At 38.6% G+C, this 25,676-nt stretch overlaps 1 protein-coding gene across 4 annotated transcripts in view; it reads left to right on the top strand.

Moving 5' to 3' along the window:
* VWA8 (von Willebrand factor A domain containing 8) overlaps window positions 1-25,676 on the top strand; it is a 349,620-nt gene that overhangs the window by 208,247 nt on the left and 115,697 nt on the right. For all 4 annotated transcript variants that reach the window (XR_005532644.1, XM_039257082.1, XM_039257083.1 and 1 more), the window contains exons 27-32: window positions 6,856-6,964; window positions 8,719-8,857; window positions 10,644-10,843; window positions 23,905-24,015; window positions 24,930-24,994; window positions 25,420-25,545. Coding sequence is in view for 3 of the 4 variants with exons in the window: in XM_039257082.1 (XP_039113013.1) it covers window positions 6,856-6,964; window positions 8,719-8,857; window positions 10,644-10,843; window positions 23,905-24,015; window positions 24,930-24,994; window positions 25,420-25,545 (750 nt within the window). In the remaining variant the exon portion in view is untranslated. The remainder of the gene's footprint in view (window positions 1-6,855; window positions 6,965-8,718; window positions 8,858-10,643; window positions 10,844-23,904; window positions 24,016-24,929; window positions 24,995-25,419; window positions 25,546-25,676) is intronic.

Genomic DNA, 25,676 nt, shown 5'->3' with positions numbered 1-25,676 from the left:
AAGGAAGCCCTACTTTCTGTACTCTTTTAATATTCTAACATGTTTTTCTGAGGACTGATGGATGTGGGGGGGAGGGGGGGATGGGCATGGAGGAGGGCACTTTGGGGATGAGCACTGAGTGTTATGTGGAAACTAATTTGACAATAAACTATTTATAAAAAAAAAAAAGAAAAGAAAATGAGAGTAGACAGAAAAAAAATATTCTAACATGTTTTTATTTTCTGTTTTTTATTTTTTAAGTGTCCACCAACTATCTGGGCACTGGAATTTTTCATCTTGTTTTCTTATTTAAATAAAATAAAAATGATAAAGTGTTAAATTCTGGTGAGCATTTATGTGGTAAACACTAGGTAGGGGGTCAGAAATAGAAAGGTGAAGGCTTTACATCTTCCTTCAAGGAGGTCACAGTTGAATCGGGGAAGCACTCAAGTAAAGAGTGACTTGTGTTAGAGCCACGTTAGAGAGAATCAGAGAGGTAGGTAGGCTTGCTGCCTTCTGCCCTTGGGGGAAACTCAAGGAGGATAACCAGGCTGAGTGCTTAAGGGATTATTAGGCCTTCTCTGGGCAAATAAAGGAGAAGAAAACATTGCAAGCAGAGATACTTTTAAGAGGCCATGGTGCATTTTGGAAACTGCAAGTAGTTTGATGACTAAAACAAAGGGTTAAGAGCATGCCCTGTGATGAGGCTTAAAAGGGAGAGAAGAATCCAAACGAATCCCAGAAGAATTTTGAGCCTGAGAGTATTATGGTCAAATTCATAATCTAGAAAGATTTCTTTTGGTTTGAAAGGCAGTGAAGCTGGTGTCGGGAAGGCTCGTCAGGGAACAACTGCAGTAATCTGAGTGACAGTCAGGGAAGCCCTGCTGGTGGCAGTGGGAAGGAAAGGAGGCCCATGAGCAAGAGTTTCAGTGACAGAACTGATGGGTTCTGAGTGCCCGGGAATCAAGGATTCAAGTAAGATGTAAGCCTTACCCTCTATGAATTCACAGTCTTGGGAGAAAATATGGAAACTACCAACCTTGCTATGCAATGTTCTATTCAAATTGCTATATTCACAGTAGGGTTATCTCATCCTGCAAGTCATTTTTGTCTGAAATAACAGAGGTTTCTGGTGTATGGTGCGACGGGGTGGGGGGAGTTTCCAACTGAGAAAGACTCAACCCCAGTGATCATTCTTGATGTGGATAATTAGAAAAGGAAAGAACTTAAGGTTAGAAAATACTCAGATGTGGTTGGTAAAGCAGATGGCAGAAGTTTTTGCAGTAAAATATCTTGAAAGAGGAGAGAAAGGAAAGCCAGGCCCCAAAACTGTCCTCAGGCAACTTCTGTGAGAAGGAGGAAAGCCAGAGGGCTGTGGAGCAAGCTGGCAGTATTGGCTTTAGCTCAGAGGGATGTGAGGCACCAGCTCTAAGACAGCACAGGGTCATTCTGGATCTTGGGGAGCATATGTGAGAATTATCAGCCAGTAATAGTGGGGGTCCCCAAATCTTCTTCCATCTCATGCATCCAAATTAGTTATTTCTGTGGCCTCAGTGGGACCTGGGTGGTAGAGGTGCATACCTCTATGTTATAACGTGAAAGCCATCATGTCTGACGCAGAGCCACACAAAGAAAGGAAAAGCATACAAATATTTGTTGTGTGCACATCACTTGCAGTGAAACAAAATTAATTTACCAGTGACATGAGAGATTATAGGGGAAGGAGATTCAGAAGTTTCTGGCAGACAAGGGAGGGTAACTTGGAATCATTTTAGCCATTTTCACTAATTTAAAGCGTTTTGAGGGTCTTTTCTATTTTCTCTTTTTAAGTATGCTGAAACTGTTTATTTTAGTAAATATAAATATTTGCATGAGACTCACTTCTGACCTTGCCCTCTAAAACTTTATTCTCTATCAGGCCTTAAACTTGAAAATTGCAAATTTCTACAAAATTGTATCTTAAGAGTATCTAAGAATTCCAAGTGTGCAAATTTCCATGAAAACCTAGAAGAACAAGAGATTCATTCTGCCCAGAAAGAAATATGGGCAGGAGATGCAATGGGAAGTGATGTTTGAATTGGGCCTTAAGAATGAGAAGGATTTCATCAAAGAGGAAGTAAGAGAGAGGAATTCTGGGCAGAGGTAATGGCCTCATGGAAGCAGGAAAATGCATAGCATGTTCAAGAGCAAGGAGCAGTTCAAGGTGGCTAAGGCCTAAGTTGGCTGGAGAATAAGAGGAAGGCATAAGAGCCAAACATGGAAATATTTGTCAGGGTTATTCTATGAAAGACTTCAATGAACTCAACTGGACAATCGAACCTAATTTTTACCAGAGGTTAGATTTAAAACATGAGGAGTGAGTGAGGACTGCTAAAATCAGAGTTCTTTTTCTTTTCCAAGATGGTAGTAATTGATGAAGTTTTGAGAATTGGCAGAACTACCCTGAGAGTTTCTACTTTTCCCGTGAAAATTAGTAGTTCTTGTGGTAAGGAGTTATTTTAGGAATTGTTGATAATAGATACATCAACAACTTTTAATTGCATAATGCCCCTAGAAAGATCCAAATCTTTTTCATGTGTTTCTTTCCGACTCCAGAAATAGTATTGGCAAATGTTCAGAGAAGGGAGAAATTTGCCAGAACATACTCTTCAAAACCCCAGCTCACCTCTTTATGGAAACAATCTTAGACAAATCGCTTGCATGTCATTCAGACTGTATTACTCGGCTTTGGTGTCCATATGCATCATGTTATGAATTGTATGCATGCTTAGAAAAAAAATTTTTTTTCTTTCTGCAACTTGCCCAAGTGGTGTAATTTGATCTGAGTCATAATTTTGGTATTCACCTTCCTTTTAGTTAAAAGTTTTACTTCCAGACCGTTTTTAATACTTCCACAAGGGATTAAGAAACATCACAACATATGAATTGAAATACTTCTTTGTTTTAAAAAACATAAATTCATGAATGACATTGAAGATAAAAAGTAATGCTATTTATAGGCCTTAAGTTCATCCTCCTCCCTCTTCAAATCAAATCCAGACATCATTCCAGCTAAGACTTTAACCCAGCTAAATAATACAAGTGTCAGGATCTTAAAATCATGGAAAATATCATTGTTATTTCTGTCAAATCAGTGTGGTTAGAGTTGGATGACAGATTTCAGTAATGAAATATAGGGCCTTTTGCTAACTAGTTATTCATTTAGAGTTAGGTCCAAATTAACGTTGATTATGTTTCTAATTTCAAAGCTTGCTCATACACCCAAATACAAATGCTTCCCCTTTCCCCTGGCTACTAACTTATTGAAGGGGAAGGAGTTAGTAATAGTCAGGTTTTTCCACAGCTTACTGTGAGGACTTCGTCATGAAAAATAAATGAGGGGCTTTTGGTTTACCTCAGTGGCCAGTCTGGAGCCCACAGGAAAAGTCTTAGAACAACACTTCATGTTACCAAGGAGCAGGATGGAGTCAGTTTGTTGTACAGCTCCAGAACACCCCACATGTGTCTTTCCGTTATAGCCACTACTACCATTTGCAATCTTGTTATGTGGTTCCAGAATAGTTTCTACATGGGGTACCTGAAGGGCCTTCTCTTTCCCTGCCAACCAAACAGTTAGTGCTATCTTTAGATGGAAATAGGCAGCCTATAATTTCTGTATTATTTAGAATGAGTTTGTAAGTTCAAACCAGATTTCATGAGTATCCCAGAAATTGTCCATAAAGACTAGAAGTTGAATGAAGTTACTTTTTCTCAAATGGACGAAGTGTTTTTTAAGCATCTGTATTTTTATGAGATGATAAAGGCTATTTTAGATCCATGTTTTAGGGTAGGTAGCAACCTGTCAACTAAGCATCATTTTTTAAATCAATTGTCCACTTCTAATTAGATTTCAAGATGTGTAACTGTTTCTGTTGTCTTCAAAGAGCTAATTTGGGGATGTATTTAGAGCCTCTCTTTATAAGATTTAATAAAGCATACCTGTCTATGAGGGCACTGAGTCTATTGGTAGGTATAGGTATTTTCATTCTGATTACTTTTCACTTCAGAGTACCAAGGTCATTCAAGACTATTGAATCTAGCACGGAGGCTTCCCTCTACTCACTCCAGCGATCATCTGAGACTCCTCAAGTTGTAAGGAACCTTGCAGATCACCCCCTTCATTTCATAGAGGAAGAAATTAGCACTCAGAGCAGTTAGCTGACTTCTCCCTTCCCAAGTTTGTAGAGCTGTTTAATAAAAAAAAAAAAAAAAAAAAAAAACTCAAACTAGAACCCAGGTCTCCTGCATTTTGTTACACGAAGTCTTCTAGGCCAGAGAGAAATTAGGTGTGACTTTCTTTTGTTTTCTCCTTCTCTATTTGAAAATCTAATTCTCCTTTAGTGAACTGCCAAAAGCCAGGGAAGAGTACTGTTTGTTACCTAAACAAGAAGAGAGAGATTCTAGTCTCTCTCTAGATGTTTTCGAGAGCTGCCCCTTTGACATAGAAATTTGTTTTTATTACATTTTAAAGAGAGAACACAGAAGCCACAGAGTGGCTCAGTCGGTTAAGCATTTGACTCTTGGTTTTGGCTCAGGTCATGATCTCAGTTTTTGAGTTCAAGCCTCATGCTGGGCTCTGTTGACGGTACGGAGCCTGCTTGGGATTTCTCTCTCTCTTTTCTTCTGCCCCTCTCTAGCTTGCCCTCTCACTCTCTCTCTCAAAAAATAAATAAACATAATTTTTTTTAAATAAAATAGAGGAACACAGTAACTGTAAATCCCATGACTCAGTGCCCCTCTTACCTCATTTCTAGTAAAAAAGGGGAAGTGGGTGACCAATCGGGATAATTATCCAGGCACTTAAATTTTATTTGAGATGATAGATAAATAAGCACATACGTCCTGTTGAGAAATTTATGTCATATAAATTTGAAGAATTTCACTGTAAATGTCTTTTAAATATATTTTGTGTGTGTGTTAAACATTAGTATTTCTTTTAAAAAAATTTTTTTAATGTTTTATTTATTTCTGAGAAGAGAGAGAGGCAGCATGAGCAGAGGAGGGTCAGAGAGAGAGGGAGACACAGAACCTGAAACAGCCTTCAGGCTCTGAGCTGGCTGTCAGCACAGAGCCCGACGCAAGGCTCAAACCCACACATCATGAGATCATGACCTGAGCTGAAGTCGGCTGCCCAACCGACTGAGCCACCCAGACACCCCAAACATTAGTTTTTCAAAGGGATAAAAAGCATATTCCATCAGAATGGTTGGTTCTTTTATTTTATCAAACACTATCTGAGCCTTACATGGTCTTATTATGCATATGGAAATATTGTGTATTTTACTGAAAATAAAATAATTTCTAAATATAAATCTATACTCTTTTAATAATTATCAAACTCATTCTGAGCATGCATTTCAGTTTATAGCCATACATACATTATTTTTAAACAACTTTTTAACCGTGGGTCATTTTTTCCCTTATTCCTTACCATAGTATAAGAAATTTATAATAAATTAAATGACAGATTAATGGTTCTTTTTTTAAACGTTTGAAGAAAAGATGGTATGATTAAATTGCAAAGGCTTTATTCTCAAAAATTTGTCTATGATTTTATAGTTTAGCATTGCCATATTTTGACAAATTACTTTATTTAAAAGTCACTTTAAATAAAAAGGAATCTAAACACAGAACAATTCCATTAAAGTCAAGTCAGTAACTTCCTTGGTGGAGGTAACAACCTGGGTACACAGATATGTTCGGGGCTAAGTGACACATTTATGTGAATATTCTGTATGTATATTATACTTCAATTCAAAGTAGGAGAAAAATAAGTTAAAGAGCTAATCTACTCTATGGAACTTACCCTGTACAACTTACACATATGTTATTGGTAGTTTGCTGTTTGTTATTTGATTCCAGATTTAAAAGAATAGCCCAGAGGCGCCTGGGTGGCTCAGTCAGTTAAGCGTCTGACTCTTGATTCAGCTCAGGTCATGATCTCCTGGTTCATTGAGTTCAAGCCCTGCATTAGGCTCTGCTCTGACAGTGTGGAACCTGCTTGGGATCCTGTTTCTCTTTTGGTCTCTCTCTCTCTACCCTTCCCCTGGTTGCATATTATCTTTCGCTCTCAAAATAAATAAATAAATAAACTTAAAAAAATAGACTAAAAATATGGATGCATTGCTTCATTTCTTTAAATCCTTGCTATACTCTCCTATGAAGTAAGATGTTAAATTGCTAAGTATTTTACCAATTCAAGGAAAAAAATATATAAGCCTTAATTATGTTTGTCATCAAGATAAAAATCAAATAGGACCTTACCTTCTGAGTTTCAGAAATGTGAAATCTTTTTAAGTTTTTATTTTAATTCTAGTTAGTTAACTGTTGTTATACTAATTTCAGGTGCACAAAATAGTGATTCAGCATTTCCATACATCACCCTGTGCTCATCATGACAAGTGTACTCCTTAATCCCCATCACCTATTTAGCCCATCCCCCGTCCACCTCCCCTCTGGTAACCATCAGTTTGTTCTTTATAATTAAGAATCCGTTCCTTGATTTCTCTCTCTCTCTCTCTGCTTTTTCCCTTTGCTTGTTTGTTTTGTTTCTTAAATTCCACCTGAGTGAAATCATATGCTATCTGTCTTTCTCTGACTGACTTATTTCGATCAGCATTATGCTCTCTAGCTCCATCCCTGTGATTGCCAATGGCAAAAGAGAAATCTTCTTAAAATATATTCCAAATGTTATATTATAGACTGTCTTTTAATAAAATAAAATATAATTCACTTCTAAGTAAAACATTCTTCAAATTTACTTGTGTAATAGAAGGCTCAGGTTTTTTCTATGACTTGGAAACAAGAAATGTTTACTTTTCAAATCATCCTTGACAGGTTGCCTCTGCCAGAGAAGATATTCATGGGCTACTGGATGTTTGGTCAGTCAAGAAATGGAAGGCAAAAACTGTTGTGTCCAGCAGAAACTCATCATATAGATGTCAAGGTTGATACCATTATTTCTTCATTCAAATAATAAATGTTACAGATTTTTCTGTATGTTCCCTGGGGAAAAAATCCATACAATCTCAAAAATGACTTGTTCTGAAGTTATTTTAGACCTAGCTTCCACTTCAACTTTCAAGCCAGTCTGGCCACTGTTGAACTCAGTGTAGGTAATTACCAATTCCTAAGAGCCAACGTGAATGAAAGTCAGGCATGTTGTGTGTCCTCCTAAAAGAGTTATTCCACAATACTTGTTTTCATGTAAAAAGGCAGAGGAAAGGAGTATCAGTCATTAGTTGCAACAGAAACTCCTATAGGTATTCAAGCAGAAAGGGATTTACTGTGGGGAATTGGGTCCTTACAATATCATTGGAAAGGACAGAAGAAACAGAAGTCAAGGCGCCGCCACTGGACTTTTAGTCTCAAGTTCAGCGTGTCTGCTTCTACCACCATCCCTGCTGCTGGCAGTGACACGGCAAATCAGGATCAGCAAACTTTTTCTGTAAAGGGCCAGATGGTTAATGTTTTAGGCCATACAGATTCTGAAGCTACTCGACTTCACTTTAGTAGCGCAGCAGCAACCGCAGGTAATAGGTTAACAGATGAATGTGGCTGTGTTGTAGTAAAATTTTACTTACAAAAGCAGACAGTGGGTCAGACTTGACCTGTGGGCCAATTAAGTGCATTTAACTGGCTGAACCAAAATCACATCCAGAACCCCTACTGCAAGAGAGTTTGAGGAATGTTGTTTTTAGAGCTCCTGCTCCCGAGATGCAGACTAGATAGAGGCAGGATGGAGGGTGGCAGGGATACCACAATAGTAAACATCTAACCCAGATGTTTTTTATTAATTAAGGACTGGGGGCACCTGGGTGCTTCCGTCAGTTAAGCATCCAGTTCTGGATTTCTGCTCAAGTCATGATCTCACGGTTCGTGCAGACAGCATGGAGCCTGCTAGGGATTTTCTCTCCCTCTCCCTGTACCCATCCCCTACTTGTGCATGCGCTCCCTCTCTCTTTTTCTCTCTCTCTCTTTCTTTCTCTCTCAGTAGTAAATAAACTTTCAAAAAAGAAGGACTATATGGCATGAGAATATTGAAAGTGTAGTTACTTCTATATAATTCTTCTATATAGTTCTTTTCTCTAAGTACCAGCCCTAATATCAATAATAGTATTAAATTAGATCCTCTGCTTATGTTTATAGTGAAAAATTTTCACTATATGTATAATACTCTACCTTTTATAAATAACAGTAGTGATATCAGCAAGCTCAAATGTCATTTTTTTTTTACATTTTATTTCAAAGACTGAAGTTTGGCCACTATATTCTGTATAATGATATAATAATCATTCTTTACAATGGAACTATATCATATAGTTCCCTAATTCATACATCATTCATACATTTACAGATTATTTTCTTGGTTTGGACAGCCCTGGGTACCAGTACTTGGAGTTCAAAACTTGACCATTGTTTAGGAACGAATAATCAGAACTTCTATGGGGTTTTACATCTTGTGTATCTTGTGAGTAAAAAGAAAAGAAAGTGAGAAATTAGGATAGTACAAATGAAAGCATTTATAAATCCAAGTATGTGCTATTATTATTGTTATAGGTACCATGACAGTAAAATAAGAATAGATGTATCAAGATGTTGAGTATTTGGATTTAACTTTACATTTTAGAAGAACTTTAGTTTTTCTACATTTTGGTTAACTACCCAAATTTCTTAACTCAGACAACTACTTTATTCTAGGGTCCAGCACTTATAAACATACAGGAGTATCCAATAGAAAGATATGAAGAAAGATTCCAAACCTTCACTGAAGAATGTGCCTCCTGCAAATTACCATTGGATGAAATTAACTTAATCTGTGACATTGCTACATCACATGGTATGTCAATTTATTTCTTTTGATTTTTCCTTCCTATACTGACTTTTTTTTAAAAGAGGGATTAAAAGAATCTCTAGACATCAAAAAGTCTATGATGGACTCAGTAACTGTGTCATTTTCGGATTGGATGGTAATTATGTGTAATTTAAAACTAATTTCCTATAACAACCTAACAAAATACTATTGTGGGATCCACAGAAGCACTGCTAAGTTTGTATGCATATGTCTGTTTCTCATTACAATTGTAGCGCAAAGTTAAACATACCCAGACATGTGCTAAAAATAGAAGGGATAAGAAAAAGAGAAACATTGGATTTGGGGGCTGGGATTCCAGTTTGATGATGGCGTGAACCACCAAAGCACAGCTGGAGTGCTTTGCAGTCATTACATTTATTGTAAAGAATGGCAAATAAAGGACGTGAATTTTTGGCATCTACACTTCTGGACTGCTGCCATTTCCTACTGACTCATAGAATGTACCCTGGGTACTTTTTGGCAGAAGCTTTCAATCAAAGGCAGGTCCTAAGGTCCTATTAAACAGAGGTGATGACAGAAGAAAGGGAAAGAGTCTAACTTACCTCGGATGGGGATTGTTGAGGGGAAAATACAGAAGCAAGTTTTTGTTCATTTAAGTTCTATGAATATTATTTATTCCCCAAATCAGCTTTGTAGAATAAAAATATGCACTTTAAAAATATACCGGGTTTTTGGGGCAGCTGGGTGGCTCAGTCGGTTAAGCGTCCAACTTCAGCTCAGGTCATGATCTCACGGTTCATGGGTTCGAGTCCCACATCGGGCTCTGTGCTGACAGCTAGCTCAGGGCCTGGAGCCTGTCTTCAGGTTGTGTGTGTGTGTGTGTGTGTGTGTGTGTGTGTGTCTCTCGCTCTCTCTCTCTCTCTCTCTGATCCTCCCCTGTTCAGGCTCTCTCTATCTCTCTCTCAAAAATAAATAAAACATATAAAAATTTTTATAAAAATATACAGGGTTTTGGGGAACCTGGGTGGCTCAGCTAACGGTCTGACTCTCAATTTTGGCTCAGGTCATGATCTCAGGATTCATGAGTTCAAGCCCCACATCGGGCTGTGTGCTGACAGAGTGGAGCCTGCTTAATATTCTCTCTCTCCCTCTCTCTGCTCCTCCCCCCCCACCACTCAAAATAAGTAAACATGAGGGAAAAACTTGTTTTAATATATATTTACAGAGGTTTTTTTTGGTAACAGACTGGTCCTCTTATCAAGATGTTTTACATTCACAGTAGAGAATAAATATGGATTTTATGGATAAAGTTTAAACTTTGGCTCTTGTCTCATCTTTTGGGATCATAAATAAGTATGCTGTGATCCTCTGGCCCATGCCAGTGGAAGGCATCGCTAACCAGGAGCGCTTTTCTGGTCCAGCCTTCTCCTGGCCTCATGGTTCTCAGAACAACATTCCAGGCAGCCACCGTCAGTCAGAATTGGCCCGTAACAGAAATGCTGCCCTTTCTATAATTGAACTCTCTGTTTTAGTATTGCCCACATATGCAAACTAGAGTTTTTATTGTTTTTATACCCCTTCAGTATTTGTGGGAGAAAAGAGCATTTTTTGGGGGGGTGGCTAGAATCAAAGTGAATTTATATATATATACACATACATACATAATATGTGTATATTCTAATCAGTCTATCTGCAGATCTCCCGCGGAGTTCCAACTGTGTGCTCAGTCTCATAATTCAGATTTTCCTGAACCTCTGGACCAGTCATAAAATCTGCAGATCGCAAAGTTAACACCTTTTTGTCATTACAGAAAGTGAGGAAAATACCCTGTATGTAGTTGCATGCAATCCCATCACCTTATATTTTCTGAATATGACGGGGAAAAGTGGCTACATGGTGGACTTTTCTGACATCTTCCCAAGAATGGCCAGTAGAGTTTGGCACCCATTTGTGACAGTGGCACCACTGGGAAATCCCCTCAAGAGTCAAGTGATTCTCCACGAGCAGCAGGTAAGGCACCCCAGGCTACTCACATGGCACAATTACACCAAGACTAAGCTGTGTGAAGGAAAAGGTAAAGGTGATTCACACCTGCAAGTGAAAATACGTGCCTTCATAAAGATCAAGGAGGGATTGGAGCTCTATTTTGTCAGTACTGTAAAGGCAGGCTAATAATATCTTCCTCTCTACAGAGACTTCAACATGACCTGTAATTCTGGAAGCATGTAAGTTCTCAGCCTCAGCACTAATGACATTTGAGGCCAGATAATTCTTTGTTGTGAAGCTGGCATTCTCTTTGGGGAGATAGACAACAAAGTAAGCCAACAAATAAATATGCTGATTTCAGGCAGTGATAAGTGCTGTATAGAAACAAGATAACATCCTGGGGAGTGATAGGGGTGAAGTAGGAGGAAGTGGAAGGTGGAAGCAACAGTATGAAGGGGAGCTCCCCTTAGGAGATGACATTTTATTTGAAACCTGAATGGCATTCTTAATGTAGACACAGTCATAAAAATATAGTGAATGGATTTGTCTTAGTCTGTTCGGGCTACTATAACACAAGTAGCATAGACTAGGTAGCTTATAAACAACAGAGATTTATTTCTCATAGTTCTGGAGGCAGGGATGTCCAAGATCAAGAACGAGCAAATCTGGGTCTGGAGTCTAGTGAGAACTCACTTGCTAGACAGCTGTCTGTTCACTGTAACCTCACGTGACATAAATAGCAAGGGATCACCTTGGCATCTCATTTATGAGACCACTGACCTCATTCAGGAGGACTCCACCCTAATGACCTAATCACCTCCCATAGACCCCCTACCTCCTAATACACCAGGGTTTAGGATTTCAACATATGAATTTTGAGGACCTTCAGTTCATTGCAAGACTACACTGAACTCCTTTGGTAGGTAATGAAGCTCAAGTTCTAACCATCCCTACTAGTGAGGGAGAGAACAGCTATCTAAAATATGGGTGTTCCAGGGAGAGGCCCAGAGGCTGGAACATGCTTTTGTTCCATCTTTAAAGTAGTGTGGTGGGGAAGATGGAGCGAGGGGGAGAGGACAAGGAGGTGAGATCACGGGTGACTCAGCTGGTTGTAGCAGGGATGTGGTGCAGGGGGCGAGGAAGCAGACTGTGCAGAGCCTTGTAGACCATTGTAATGTCCTGGGCCCTGACCGTGGGTGGAAGAGGAAGGTGTTAGAGCCTTTCAAGCAGGGGAGTAGCATGACCTGACTTACATATTTAAAGGATTTCTCTGGCTCCTCTGCAGCAAATAGTAGGTGTTAAGGCAGAATGAAGGAGACGAGTAAAGAAATTTTTGCAGTGATTCAACAAGAAGTAATTGCAGTTTAGAAGATGGAGGTTGTAAGTAACAATGGATTCTGGATATATTTTGAAGGTAGAACCAACAGAATTTCCTAACAGATCAGATACATGGTTTGAGACCTTGACTTCAAGGTCAAGGGCACGAGAGCTGAAAGGATAGAGTCACCATCAACTACGATGAGGAATTAATTTGGGAGGGAGTAGACCTTTGATTAAATGTGAGATGCCTGTTGACATCCCAGCAGATGAGTCTGGAGTTCAGGGGAGAGATCAGAACATTTGGAAGTCTTGGCATATACATGTTATTCAAAACCATGAGGCTGAAAGAGGTCACAAGGGAATGAGTGTGGGTAGAGAAGTCCATGCCCTGGGGCAATGAACTATTAAGAAATCAGAGAGATACAGGAGAATCAGCCAAGAGGACTGAAGATGAATGGCCAGTGAAGTAGGTGGACAGAGCAGGGAGTGTGGTATTCCAGAAAACTAAGTGATGAACCTCGCAAACAGAAGGAACAATTATTTAATGCTGGCAATGTGCCAAATAAAGATTACATACATCATCCATGCTGTTCTTCCAGTGGCCCATGGAGGTAGCGGTTAGCCAGATTTACATGTGCGGGAATGGAGGCTCAGAGAGTCTAGATAACCTGCCCAGTAGATACGTGAAAGAACTGAGATTCAAACCAGATTGGATTGGCCCCACCAGAATTAAACTCCATCCACCTTCTCGCTCACTACAGCTACTTGAGGGAAAGAATAGTATGAAATATTAAAAAGCATTCATAGTAGGAAAATATTGAAGAAATACAGTGTCACTATTTGCAAGTATTTAAAGTCACTAGAAGAACAGAGTGTTACCAAGAAACAATACTTTTAGACTGTGTCTAATCAAGAGGAAATGTTGCATAAATAGCATGTCAGTGTTTCACTGAGTAAATAAGTAACTTTAACTTTAGGCCTTGTGTAAATAATTATCATAAAGTCTGAGTTAAGTTTTTTCAGATTTTCACTTTTTTTTCATTTACACATTTTCCTACAAGCAGAGTTTATAAATATCCACATACTGCTTATAAAAGTTTCATCCATCACATGGAATAAGGGTTTTGCTTTATAGGTTTTTTTTTTTTTTAAGTTTACTTATTTATTTTGAGAGAGTGAGAGACAGCATGAGTGAGGGAGGAGCAGAAAGAGAATCCCAAGCAGTCCCTGCACTGTCAGTGCAGAGCCTGATGTGGGGCTTAAACACACAAATCATGAGATCATGACCTGAGCCAAAACTAAGAGATGGATGTTTAACCAACTAAGCCACCCAGGCGCCCCTTGTGTTATAGGTTTCTAATAAAATATTAGTGACATTGAATTGAATTCTACAATAAGAAGAATCTGTCATAAAAAATAAAAAGCACATGCTATCTTGGTGATTTTTAATTTAGTAAGCCAATCAAATTTGAATAAGAATCTAAATTTGGAGTATTTATTCAAACAATCCTGCCAGATTTTCAGCTGTCAAATTAACTTCCAATTTTACATACACCAATTCTTGGAAAGTACTAGATTTTTAGATTCTTAGCAAGTATTTTATCTTCTCAAAAAATCCAATTAGTTGGCAACATTGCTGATTAATACTCTGTTCAGTGTAAAGAGCTGCTTAACTGCCATGGCCAGCACTTTGTCTCCTGGCATTCTGACATGTCCTTTTGACCACAGCCTGAACAGTTTTCTAAAAAGCTACCTCAGCACCCTGAACAGACATGCATAGTTTGTAGGAATACTTAACACTGATTCCTCTGAACTGCCTCTTCTTTTCCCAAAGAGGGTATCTTAGCCATCCATTTGAATACTAAGACCCTGTTAGAGGAGAACACTTGCTGGGATGAGCACTGAGTGTCATATGGAAGCCAATTTGACAGTGAATTATATTTAAAAAAAAAAAAAAGACCGTTAGGAGGTAAGACCTCTTTAGTTTCAAAGGAACAGCATGCATCTGTAAAATGTAACAAATGATAAATAATGCTAATCGAATGACAAATGCATTCACTGCCATCAATTCCTTCTTCCCCATCCTGCCCTCACTGAGAGCAGAGCTAAAATATTGCCAAGAAGCACTGGTATTAATTAGTTCCACTTCCACTATCCCGTGTCTATAAAGCTTGCTGTGGATGCATTTCCCTGGTAAAAGAAGTCGTTCAAAGCTTCCTTGCTAAAATAAAACCTTAAGTGAGGAAAGGGAAGCGTTGCCATGCCTAAAAATAAAGACCCTCCACCCTTCCCCCTCTCCTGCCATTACTTATTACCTCTGTACAAAGTTTAGAATTTCAGGCTTTAGGACATTGAGGTCATCCAGAGGTTATTTTTCTCCCAGTCAGATACAAATATAATAAAATTGCTCATTTACTTCATCTCCCAGCCCCCCTTAAAGGAGCTAAAGCCACAGTTACATGTACCCATATGTGACGCAAAATCCTATTTTTAAACTTAGAATATATCATTAGTCATTTACAGAAGGAAACCATTAACATCCAAAAGGATGGAGCAACAGAACTCCTTCATGTTGCCAATCACTTCTAAAACTAATTCTAAATAAAACAATGGCTGCAAATGCATATATGCTTACTGTCATTCAGAAAGGTACAACTTTTCACCTTGCTAATGGCAAGTTATGAGTATATAAGTATTAGACCCTAAAAGGAAGAAAACTGCAAAACTATACTTAGTTTTCTGCTTAATCATATCTGTTTAATCATCTGCTTATTCTTCTGTAATTGTATTTTGAAATCAAACATTATTTTTAGAACTTTCTTTTGCCTAGAAAAGTTAATATCCCAAACTACTAAAGCACTAAGAATTCATGTTAATGTTACTCATATTTATCAGACAAGAGTTTCTCCTTTAAAAAAATACTTTCTCAAAAAAAAGATTTAATCTGGAATGGAGGCCATCAATTTTGAGTATGTTAATTAAACATTTTCTTAAGTAACTTTAAGATACTGTAAGATACCTTAAAAACTTTAAGGTACTGCCATCCTTTTCAAACTTTCAAAAGCCAGAAATAATACGCCTCATATGAAATGATGATTTTATTTTATTTTATTTTTAATGTTTTATTTATTTTTGAGAGAGAGATAGCATGAGCAGGGGAGGGTCAGAGAGAGAGGGAGACACAGAATCTGAAACAGGCTCCAGGCTCTGAGCTAGCTGTCAGCACAGAGCCTGATGCGGGGCTCGAACCCACAAACCGTGAGATCATGACCTGAGCTGAAGTTGGACACTTAACCGACTGAGCCACCCAGGCGCCCCTGAAATGATGATTTTAAAAGAATATCAGTAACACACATTCTGAATGGAGAAGTGCCTGTCATACCAATGATGCATTCTAAAAGTGATGTTTGTGGAGAAGTTTAAGCTCTGTCAACATGCTTAATAGAATTTTTTAATACAGCCAAGATTCAGTGAAGGAAACTATGTGGTACAAACATTACTTTAATTTTTGAACACTTCAGTACAATTTGCTAGTAAAATACACTTGAAGCCACACTATGAGGCCCCAGATTAGCAGATGAATCATCAATCTTTTTGCCCTTCTTTTTCTTTTTTTAAATATGAATATAAGTTGGCTAACATACAGTGTGTACAGCGTGCTCTTAGATTTGGGGGTAGATTCCCATGATTCATTCCTTACATACAACACCCGGTGCTCATCCAAACAAGGGCCTCCTCAATGCACATCATCAGTCTTTTTGCCTTTCTTTTGATTTCTAACTGGACTACATAAGAGAGGGCAAGGGTCATAGTTAATTCATTATGTGTTCTCCTTTGTGCTTTAAATATAAGCTGCTCACTAAATACTAACATACAAGTCAACAAACATTTCTTATTTTGTCTCCTATATTTCACAGACTATACAGTAATTCTTTTGGTGTTTTATGACTTCATTTTCCCCAAAGAAAGTTTTTGAAATGAAAAGTTCATAAGGGTTAGGATAGCTGGAGGAAGCTCAAATTTATTATTTTTTAACATAGTTTATTGTCAAGTTGGTTTCCACATAACACCCAGTGCTCATCCCCACACGTGCCCTCCTCCATGCCCATCACCCCCCTTCCCCTCTCCCCCACTCCCATCAGCCCTCAGTTTGTCCTCAGCATTCGAGAGTCTCTCATGGTTTGCCTCCCTCCCTCTCCCCAACTATTTTTCCCCTTCTCCTCCCCCATGGTCCTCCATTAAGTTCCTCCTAATCTGCGTATACATGCAAACATATGGTATCTGTCCTTTTATGCCTGATTTATTTCGCTTAGCATAATACTCACAAGGTCCATCCATGTTGCTACAAATGGCCAGATTTCATTCTTGCTCATTGCCATGTAGTATTCCATTGTATAGATGAACCATTTGTCAGTTGATGGACACTTAGGCTCTTTCCATGTTTTGGCTATTGTTGAGAGTGCTGCTATGAACATTGGGGTACATGTGCCCCTATACATCAGCATTCCTGTATCCTTTGGGTAAATTCCTAGCAGTGGTATTGCTGGGTCATACGGGAGTTCTATTGTTAATTTTTTGAGGAACCTCCGCGCTGTTTTCCAGAGGGGCTGCACCAGTTTACATTCCCACCAACAGTGTAGGAGGGTGCCCGTTTCTCCACATCCTCGCCAGCATCCATTGTCTCCTGATGTGTTCATTTTAGCCACTCTGACCTGCGCGAGGTGGTATCTCAGTGTGGTTTTGATTTGTATTTCCCTGATGATGAGGGACACTGAGCATCATTTCATGTGTCTGTTGGCCATCTGTATGACCTCTTTGGAGAAGTGTCTGTTCATGTCTTCTGCCCATTTCTTCACTGGATTATTTGTTTTTCAGGTATGGAATTTAGGGAGTGCTTTATAGATTTTGGATACTAGCCCTTTATCTGTTATGTCATTTGCAACTATCTTTTCCCATTCCATCAGTTGCCTATTAGTTTTTTTGATTGTTTCCTTTGCTGTTCAGTATCTTTTTATCTTGATGAGGTCCTATTAGTTCTTTTTTGCTTTTTATTCCCTTGCCTTTGGGATGTGTCAAGTAAGAAATTGCTGCGGCTGAGGTCAAGGAGGTTGTTGCCTGCTTTCTCCTCTAGAGTTTTGATTGTTTCCTGCCTCACATTCAGGTCCTTCATCCATATTGAGTTTACATTTGGGTATGGTGTAAGAAAGTGGCCTAGTTTCATTCTTCTGCATGTTGCTGTCCAGTTCTCCCAGCACCATTTGTTAAAGAGATTGTCATTTTTCCATTCGATGCTCTTTCCTGCTATGTCAAAGATTAGTTGGCTATACATTTGTGGGTCCAATCCTGGATTCTCTATTCTATTCCATTGGTCTATGTGTCTCTTTTTGTGCCAGTACCATAGTGTATTGATGATTTCCACTTTGTAGTAGAGGCTAAACTCTGGGATTGTGATGCCTCCTGTTTTGGTATTCTTCTTCAATATTACTTTGGCTATTCGGGGGCTTTTGTGGTTCCATGCAAATTTTAGGGTTGTTTGTTCTATATGTGAGAAGAATGCTGGTGTGGTTTTGATTGAGATTGCATTGAATGTGTAGATTGCTTTGGGTAGTATTGACATTTTAACAATATTTATTCTTCCAATCCATGAGCATGGAATGTTTTTCCATTTCTTTGGATCTTCTTCGATTTCCTTCATAAGTTTTCTATAGTTTTCAGCATACAGATCTTTTATATCATTGGTTAGGTTTATTCCTAGGTAATTTTAGGTTTTTGGTGCAGTTGTGAATGGGATCAATTTCTTGATTTCTCATTATTGGTGTATAAAAATGCAACCAATATCTATACGTTGATTTTTTTTTTTAATATTTTTTATTTCTAGGAGAGAGAGAGAGACAGCGTGAGCAGGGGAGGGTCAGAGAGAGAGGGAGACACAGACTCTGAAATAGGCTCCAGGCTCTGAGCTGGCAGTCAGCACCGAGCCCGATGCGGGGCTCGAACCCACGAACCGCGAGATCATGACCCAAGTGAAAGTCAGACGCCTAACCGACTAAGCCACCCAGGCGCCCCTCTTTACGTTGATTTTGTACCCTGAGACTTTACTGAATTTATGGATCAGTTCTAGCAGACTTCTGGTGGAGTCTGTTGCTTTTTCCATGTAGAGTATCATGTTGTCTGCGAAAAGTGAAAGTTTGACTTCATCTTTGCCAATTCTGATGCTTTTTATTTCATTTTGTTGTCTGATTGGTGATGCGAGGACTTCCAGCACTATGGTAAACAACAGCGGTGAGAATGGACATCCCTGTCATGGTTCCTGATCTCAAGGAGAAAGCTCTCAGTTTTTCCCCATTGAGGATGACATTAGCTATGGGCATTTCATAAATGGCTTTTATGATGTTTAAGTAAGTTCCTTCTATCCCGACTTTCTCGAGGTCTTTATTAAGAAAGGATGCTGTATTTTGTCAAATACTTTTTCTGCATCTATCGACAGGATCATATGATTCTTTTCTTTTGTTAATATGATGTATCACATTAATTGATTTGCAAATATTGAACCAGCCCTGCAACCCAGGAATGAATCCTACTTGATCATGGTGAATAATTCTTTTTGTTTGCTATTGAATTTGATTTTGTTGAGGATATTTGCATCATATTCATCAGGGATATTAGCCTGTAGTTCTCTTTTTTTGCTGGGTCTCTGTCTGGTTTGGGAATCAAAGTGATGCTGGCTTCATAGAATGAGTCCGGAAATTTTCCTTCCATTTCTGTTTCTTGCAAGAGCTTGAGAAGAATGGGTATTAATTTTGTTTTAAATATCTAGTAGAATTCCCCAGGGAAGCCATCTGGTCCAGGGCTCTTATTTGTTGGGAGATTTTTGATAACTGATTCAATTTCTTCCCTAGTTATGGGTCTGTTCGGATTTTCTATTTCTTCCCATTTGAGTTTTGGTAGTGTGTGAGTGTTTAGGAATTTGTCCATTTCTTCTAGGTTGTCCAGTTTGTTGGCGTATAATTTGTCATAGTATTCCCTGATAATTGCTTGTATTTCTTAGAGATTGGTTGTAATAAATCTATTTTCATTCGTGATTTTATCTATTTGGGTGCTTTCTCTTTTCTTTTTGAGAAGCCTGGCTTGAGGTTTGTCAATTTTATTTACTTTTTTCAAAAAACCAACTCGTGGTTTCATTATCTGCTCAACTATTTTTTGACTTCTCTATTGTTTATTTCTGCCCTGATTTTATTATTTCTCTTCTTCTGCTGGGTTTGGGGTGTCTTTGCTCTTCTGCTTCTACTTCCTTCAGGTGTGCTGTTATATTTTGTATTTGGGCTTTTTCTAGTTTCTTGAGATAGGCCAGGATTGCAGTGTATTTTCCTCCTAGGACTGCCTTTGCTGCATCCCGGAGAGTTTGGATTGTTGTATTTTCATTTGCATTTGTTTCCATATATTTTTAAATGTCTTCTCTAATTGCCTGTTTGGCCCATTCGTTCTTTAGTAGAGTGTTCTTTAATCTCCATGCTTTTGGAGTTTTCCAGACTTTTTCCTGTGATTGATTTCAAGTTTCATAGCATTAGGATCTGAAAGTGTACATAGTATGATCTCAATTCCTTGATATTTATTGAGGGCTCCTTTGTGAACCAGTATGTGATCTATCTTGGAGAATGTACCATGTGCACTTGAAAGTGAATTCCACAGATTTGCAATGTAGAGTTCTAAATAAGTCTGTCAAGTCCATCTGATCCAATGTGTCATTCAGGGCAATTCTTTCTTTAGTGATTTTCTGTCTAGTTGATCTATCCATTGCTGTAAGTGGAGTATTTAAGTCCCCTGCAATTAGCACATTATAAGACTGCTTTTGTTTGTGATTCATTGTTTTATGTTTTGGGGTCCTCCTGAATTTGATGCATAGAGATTTATAATTGTTAGCTCTTCCTGATGGATAGACCCTGTAATTATATAATGCCCTTCTTCATCTCTTGTTACTGCCTTTACTTCAAAGTCCAGTTTGTCCAATATAAGTATGGCTACTCTGGCTTTCTTTTGACTTCCAGTAGAATGATAGATGCTTCTCCATCCCCTGACTTTCAATCTGAAGGTGTCCTCAGGTCTAAAATGAGTCTCTTGTAGACAGCAAATAGATGGGTCTTGTTTTTTTTTTATCCATTCTGACACCCTGTGTCTTTTGATTGGAGCTTTTAGTCCATTTACATTCAGTGTTATCATTGAAAAATATGGGTTTAGAGTCATTGTGTTCTCTGTAGGATTCATGCTTGTTGTGATGTCTCTGGTCCTTTGTGTTACTTGCAAAATTTCCCTCATAGAGTTCCCCTTAGGATCTCTTGTAGGGCTGGGTTAGTGGTGATGAATTCCTTCCATTTTTGTTTGGAAAAAACCTCTGTCTCTTCTATTCTGAATAACAGCCTTGCTGGATAAAGGATTCTTGGCTGCATATTTTTCCTGTTCATCACATTGAAGATTTCCGGCCATTTCTTTCCAGCCTTGTCAAGTTTTAGTAGATAGGACTGTTACTACCCTTATGTATCTACCATTGTATGTTAAGGCCCATTTATCCCTAGCTGGTTTCAGAATTCTCTTTATCCTTGTATTTGCTGGTTTTGCTGTGATATGTCATCCAGAGGATTGATTCACGTTATGTCTGAGGGGAGTTCTCTGTGCCTTTTGGATTTCAATGTCTGTTTCCTTCCCCAGGTCAGGGAAGTTTCCAGCTATAATATGTTCAAGTAACCTTTCAGCCCCTTTCTTTCCCTTCTTATTCTTCTGGAATTCCTATGATACAGATATTATTCTGTTTGATTGCATCACTCAGTTCTCAAATTCTCCTTTCGTGCTTCTGGATCAATTTATCTCTCTTTTTCTTGGCTTCCTCTTTTTCTATAATTGTGTCTTCTAATTCACCTATTCTCCTCTCTGCTTTTCAGTCCATGCAGTGGCCACCTCCATGTTATTATGTACTTTATTTATAGCATTTTTTAAATTCATCATAACTAATTTTAAGATCCATGATCTTTGTAGCAGTAGCGTCTCTGCTGTCTTCTATGCCTTTTTCAAGCCCAGTGATTAATTTTACGACTATTATTCTAAATTCTTGTTCTGTTATGTTGCTTATATCTGTTTTGATTAATTCTTTAACTGTCACTTCTTCCAGGAATTTGTTCTGACGAGAATTCTTCCATTTCATCATTTTGGCTAGCTTTCTATCTCTTGCAGGTTTTAAAAGTTTTTTATGTGCTTTGCACCTGCAAGTACTGCTGTATTAAAGGAGGCTTATACACTGTCCAAGGCCTGGCTGTTCAGGAGGTTTTTTTGAAGGGTGTCACTTGCTCTCTTTTGTTGTGACTTTGGTTATTTTATTTCCCTACTCATAGTGGTATTTTGGACTCTCCATCATGTGTACTTTGGTTTGGTCCTTGAAGTCACCATGGAAAGGAAACAGACAAAGAGAGAATGAGAACATGCAAATACACAAACAAACAAATAAGCAAACAGACAAAAACAAACAAAAAACAAAAGACAGTCTAAAAGCATAAAATCAGAAATCCTAGCTACAAATACAGAGCAGGGTGTAGGCGATACTGATGGAAGAGCATATACAAAGAGAGAAATGACAGGGGCAGGGAGAAAGAGAAAATGAACATTGACCAGGCAGAGAGACTGAAAGGCTTAATCCAGAGAGAGAAAAAGGAGAATACAGAAGGAGGCGAGGAGAAACAAATGAAGATGTTACCCAGAGAAACGATATGGCCTGATTATTCCAGAGGGAGATAAAGGAAGGAAAGAAGGAGGTGTAGAACATGCATCAAGAGGATGGATTAAATATGTCTGTTTAAGCAAACCAGTAACCAGAGTAACCAGCCTAGAGGAGGGAAGAGATAAGGAGAAAAGGGAAAATATGCCTTGATAACAAGAATTGACCTAGAGTTACTCCAGGCACTGCAGCAGCGCTGGTCAGGAGGAGGGGCCGTCTGTGTCAGCAGCATCTCTGCAGCTCCAGTAGAGAAGCACCTGCCCAGTGCAGATGGGCGTGGTTTGGTGTAGGTGGTTCCGCCTCCACTATGGGCCCTGAGGATCAATCCCTGAGGCCCCGCCTTGGTGGTTGTGGGGAGAAAAATGGCCACCGGCTCAGTCCCTTCTCTACAGACCAGGTGTCCAAATCACTCCTTTGGATCTTTCCTCACTATGCCTCAGACACAGACAAAGTGGGCCATCTCCTGTTCCCCATGCGCAGCCACATTCCAAGCTCTCACTCCGTGCAAGTTAATGATGCTGCCCACAATGTAATCCCGCAAGCCGCAGCACTTCAGGGCAGGGGACTGGTTTCTCCTGATGCCGACTGTGCCCCTGAGTTACCACTGAACCTACTGGGGACTTCCCTGTCCCCAGGTGCGGGAATAGGGCATCCAGCCCCAGTCCAAAGAAAGCCCCAGAGTTAAAGATGGGATCTCTCTCTCTCAAAGTCCTGCAGTTAGAGATGGGATGATAAGATCCCTCTCCATCCCGGTAGGAGGTTTTTCTCTTGTCCAGATACAGCCCTACATTTCCCCAGCTGTTCTTTCTCTTCCCTTTGTCTGAAGATCCTCAAATTTAAAACAAACTAAACAAAAACTAGAAAAAGACAATTACATAACAATGAGGCCTGACAAACAGCATACAGGTGCCTTCTTGCAAACCTTTTTAGGGTTTGGGGAGTTTTTTGATTTTTGCTTTATTTTAGAGAAAGAACATGTGTGAGTGAGGGAGAAGGGAGAGGGAGAGAGAGAGAAAGAGAGAGAGAGAAAAGAGAATCCTAAGCTGGCTCCATGCTCAGTGGTTCAGTGTGAGTTCAACATGGGGCTCAATCCCATGACCCTGGGATCATGACCAAGGGTGAGACGCTCAACCAACTGAGCCACCTAGGTGCCCTGTAAACTTTTTTGTCTAATCTTGCAACATTTTAAAATTTTAACTAAAAAAAAAAGCCAAGCTCATAGCATCTCTTTAAAATACTTAATCTTTTCTGACTTTCTCAATTTTAAGTTCCTATTCATGTATTTCTGTTCATTGATTTTAATGCTTGATTTATTTAAATTTTTTTCTTGAGAAAACACTAATTACTGAGAGATGATTACTTCATTTGCAAAACTATGATTAATACTGCTGGAAAGATATTTCTCATTTGTACATTATTATAGCACCAACTGTGAGGTCTTCAAGCTGACCAAATTTTGAAATGAAGACACCCCCATTATGAATTAAGTTCTTGAGATCCTGATATTTTCTTGCTAACCCATCTATTTATCGTGTATACATTTTCTGAAGTAAATTTGGATTTGTGCAAAGCATAAGCAAGATTTGATTATGCACAGTGTAAGACAATGTTCAACAAAACACTCTTAAAGTGTAAGTTTTATGAAAGTAAATGGATTTTAAAAATTATCAATCCTCTTAATTTCAAATATATAAAAAAAACAGAACCATGGTTAAAATAGTCTGTATGTAGAAGGGGATGGTTTTAAGATAAAATCTTCAAAGAGACTCCCTCTGCATTATGTAATTTAAATATCTCTATGAAACCGTCTAGTACTTTAAATTCTGTGTGAAGGAAAACCATTTAGTATCTTTATGGTGTCTCCTAAGTATTTCAATATCGCCATCTTCCTTTTGGTTTACCCCTGTATCTTTTGTTCCCGGGTTGTCAAGAGGCTGCTGCTTAAAACAACAATAACAACAGCAACAGCATCTTGAGCTATTTTTACTGTTCTCTTTATTTCCAGAGTAATGTCATCTTCTTGTTAGACACCACTGGCCGAGCCCTTCGACGCCTCATCCTCCCTTCCGAAGAGATTACACCTAAGAGATCTTCCTGGTGGAACAAGGAGGAAGAGGTCAGGAACACCCAACTTGTCCAACAAGTTGCCGAGGACTTCTGTAGTTTTCTACCCTAAAGATGCATGCAAGCCTGTTCTTCTCAGTGCCTTTTATTTCCTGTGCAAGAGAATTTTCTTACTGTGCCCTTGTAGATTTTAACGCAATACAAATTGATATGGATAACATATAACTAAACACCAATAGCTTCTTTTTATATATGTTGTTCTCACATAAAGACTTGTCAGGACTGAGCTATAATAATGATAGAGCTTCATGAGCTTCTTGAGTGTTAGATTCATGACAACTTCCTAATCATGAAGTCTCTGAACTGTTTCCGAGTTATATGTATATGTTTTGGATCTATGTGATAAACTGATGAGTATGACACCTGAGTGCCCCTACTGGATGAACAAACATTTGAACTAATTAACTAAATTAAACTAGTAAATGAGTTTTAGGCCAACCCAAGAGAACGTATTCTGCCATTCAGAGAAAGGTAATGGATATAAAATAGGACTTACCTTCTGCCCTGCAAAACAGCATACTTAAGTCTTAAAAGACCATGAAAAAAAAAGATATTTGAAATGCACAAATGCATCCAAATCTATAAAAGCAGTATTTCCTGTGTGTTTATATTATGGTATAAATTCCACAGTTACTCACCAGATAGCATATTTATCTCTAACTAGTATTTGGCATTATTTTTTAAAATTTTTTTCCAAAAGATGTTTTAGCACATAGTTCACAATAAATTTTGAAATATATTTTAGCCCACGTCACCATAAGAGTTTTTGGAGTAAATAAAGAGGCGGCTTCTCACAGAATTGCATGTTTTACATGTTGAAGAATTTTATTTAAGGAAAAGCAGCTGAAGAGACATGACTGCATCTCACACATTTAATGTGAATATTTTGTTTTGTTTTGTCCTTAGGAAACTTATAAGATGTGTAAAGAATTTTCGCACAAAAACTGGCTAGTATTCTACAAAGAAAATGGGTGAGTTCTTTGCTATAGAAGATTTAAACTGAGATCCTTAGTTTGTGCATTCTGTTTCCTCATTTAATTATACTTATTATAAAACCAATATAACCACATTATAAATATTCTCTTGTAAAGGTAACTCATCCTACGTTGCAAGAACATTCAAATCCAGACCTAAGAAAAGACAGTGCTCATAATTTCACAATACAACCACTACCGGCTTGGTAGTTATCACTGTCCATTATTTCTTCTTATGCATACCCCTACAGATTTAGAGTTTGGTAGATCTGTTTTCTCAATTAACATTTTTCTTTATTATTATTTAGTCTTGAAAACATTCTCTTTAGGGTTGCATGAAGTGTCACGAAAGGCCTGTGCCATTGTTACTCAACCATTATCCTCACTATTTCCTTTCAGATAGTTTTCTTCTCCTCTTTCAGGAACAGCCTGACCGTGCTGGATGTTCTCGAAGGGCGAACTCACACCATCTCACTTCCCATCAGCCTCAAGACAGTCTTCCTTGTAGCGGAGGACAAGTGGCTTCTGGTGGAGAGCAGAACAAACCAGTGGGTGGATCTACAGACCCAGCATCCTTACACTTTATCCAGCATCCTTACTGTTCTGTCTTCCAGTGTCTGCCTTTTCACAGTTTCTGAATTTGGCATTTCTATAGGTGAAAGTTAGAAGAAAGGGAGGG

This window comes from Hyaena hyaena, unplaced genomic scaffold, assembly GCF_003009895.1.
Source record: "Hyaena hyaena isolate Hyena2069 unplaced genomic scaffold, ASM300989v1 scaffold_598, whole genome shotgun sequence".
NCBI classification, from domain to species: Eukaryota; Metazoa; Chordata; class Mammalia; order Carnivora; family Hyaenidae; genus Hyaena; species Hyaena hyaena.
The sequence above is the reverse complement of the archived record's forward strand: the minus strand, read 5'-3'. Positions and strand labels throughout refer to the sequence as shown.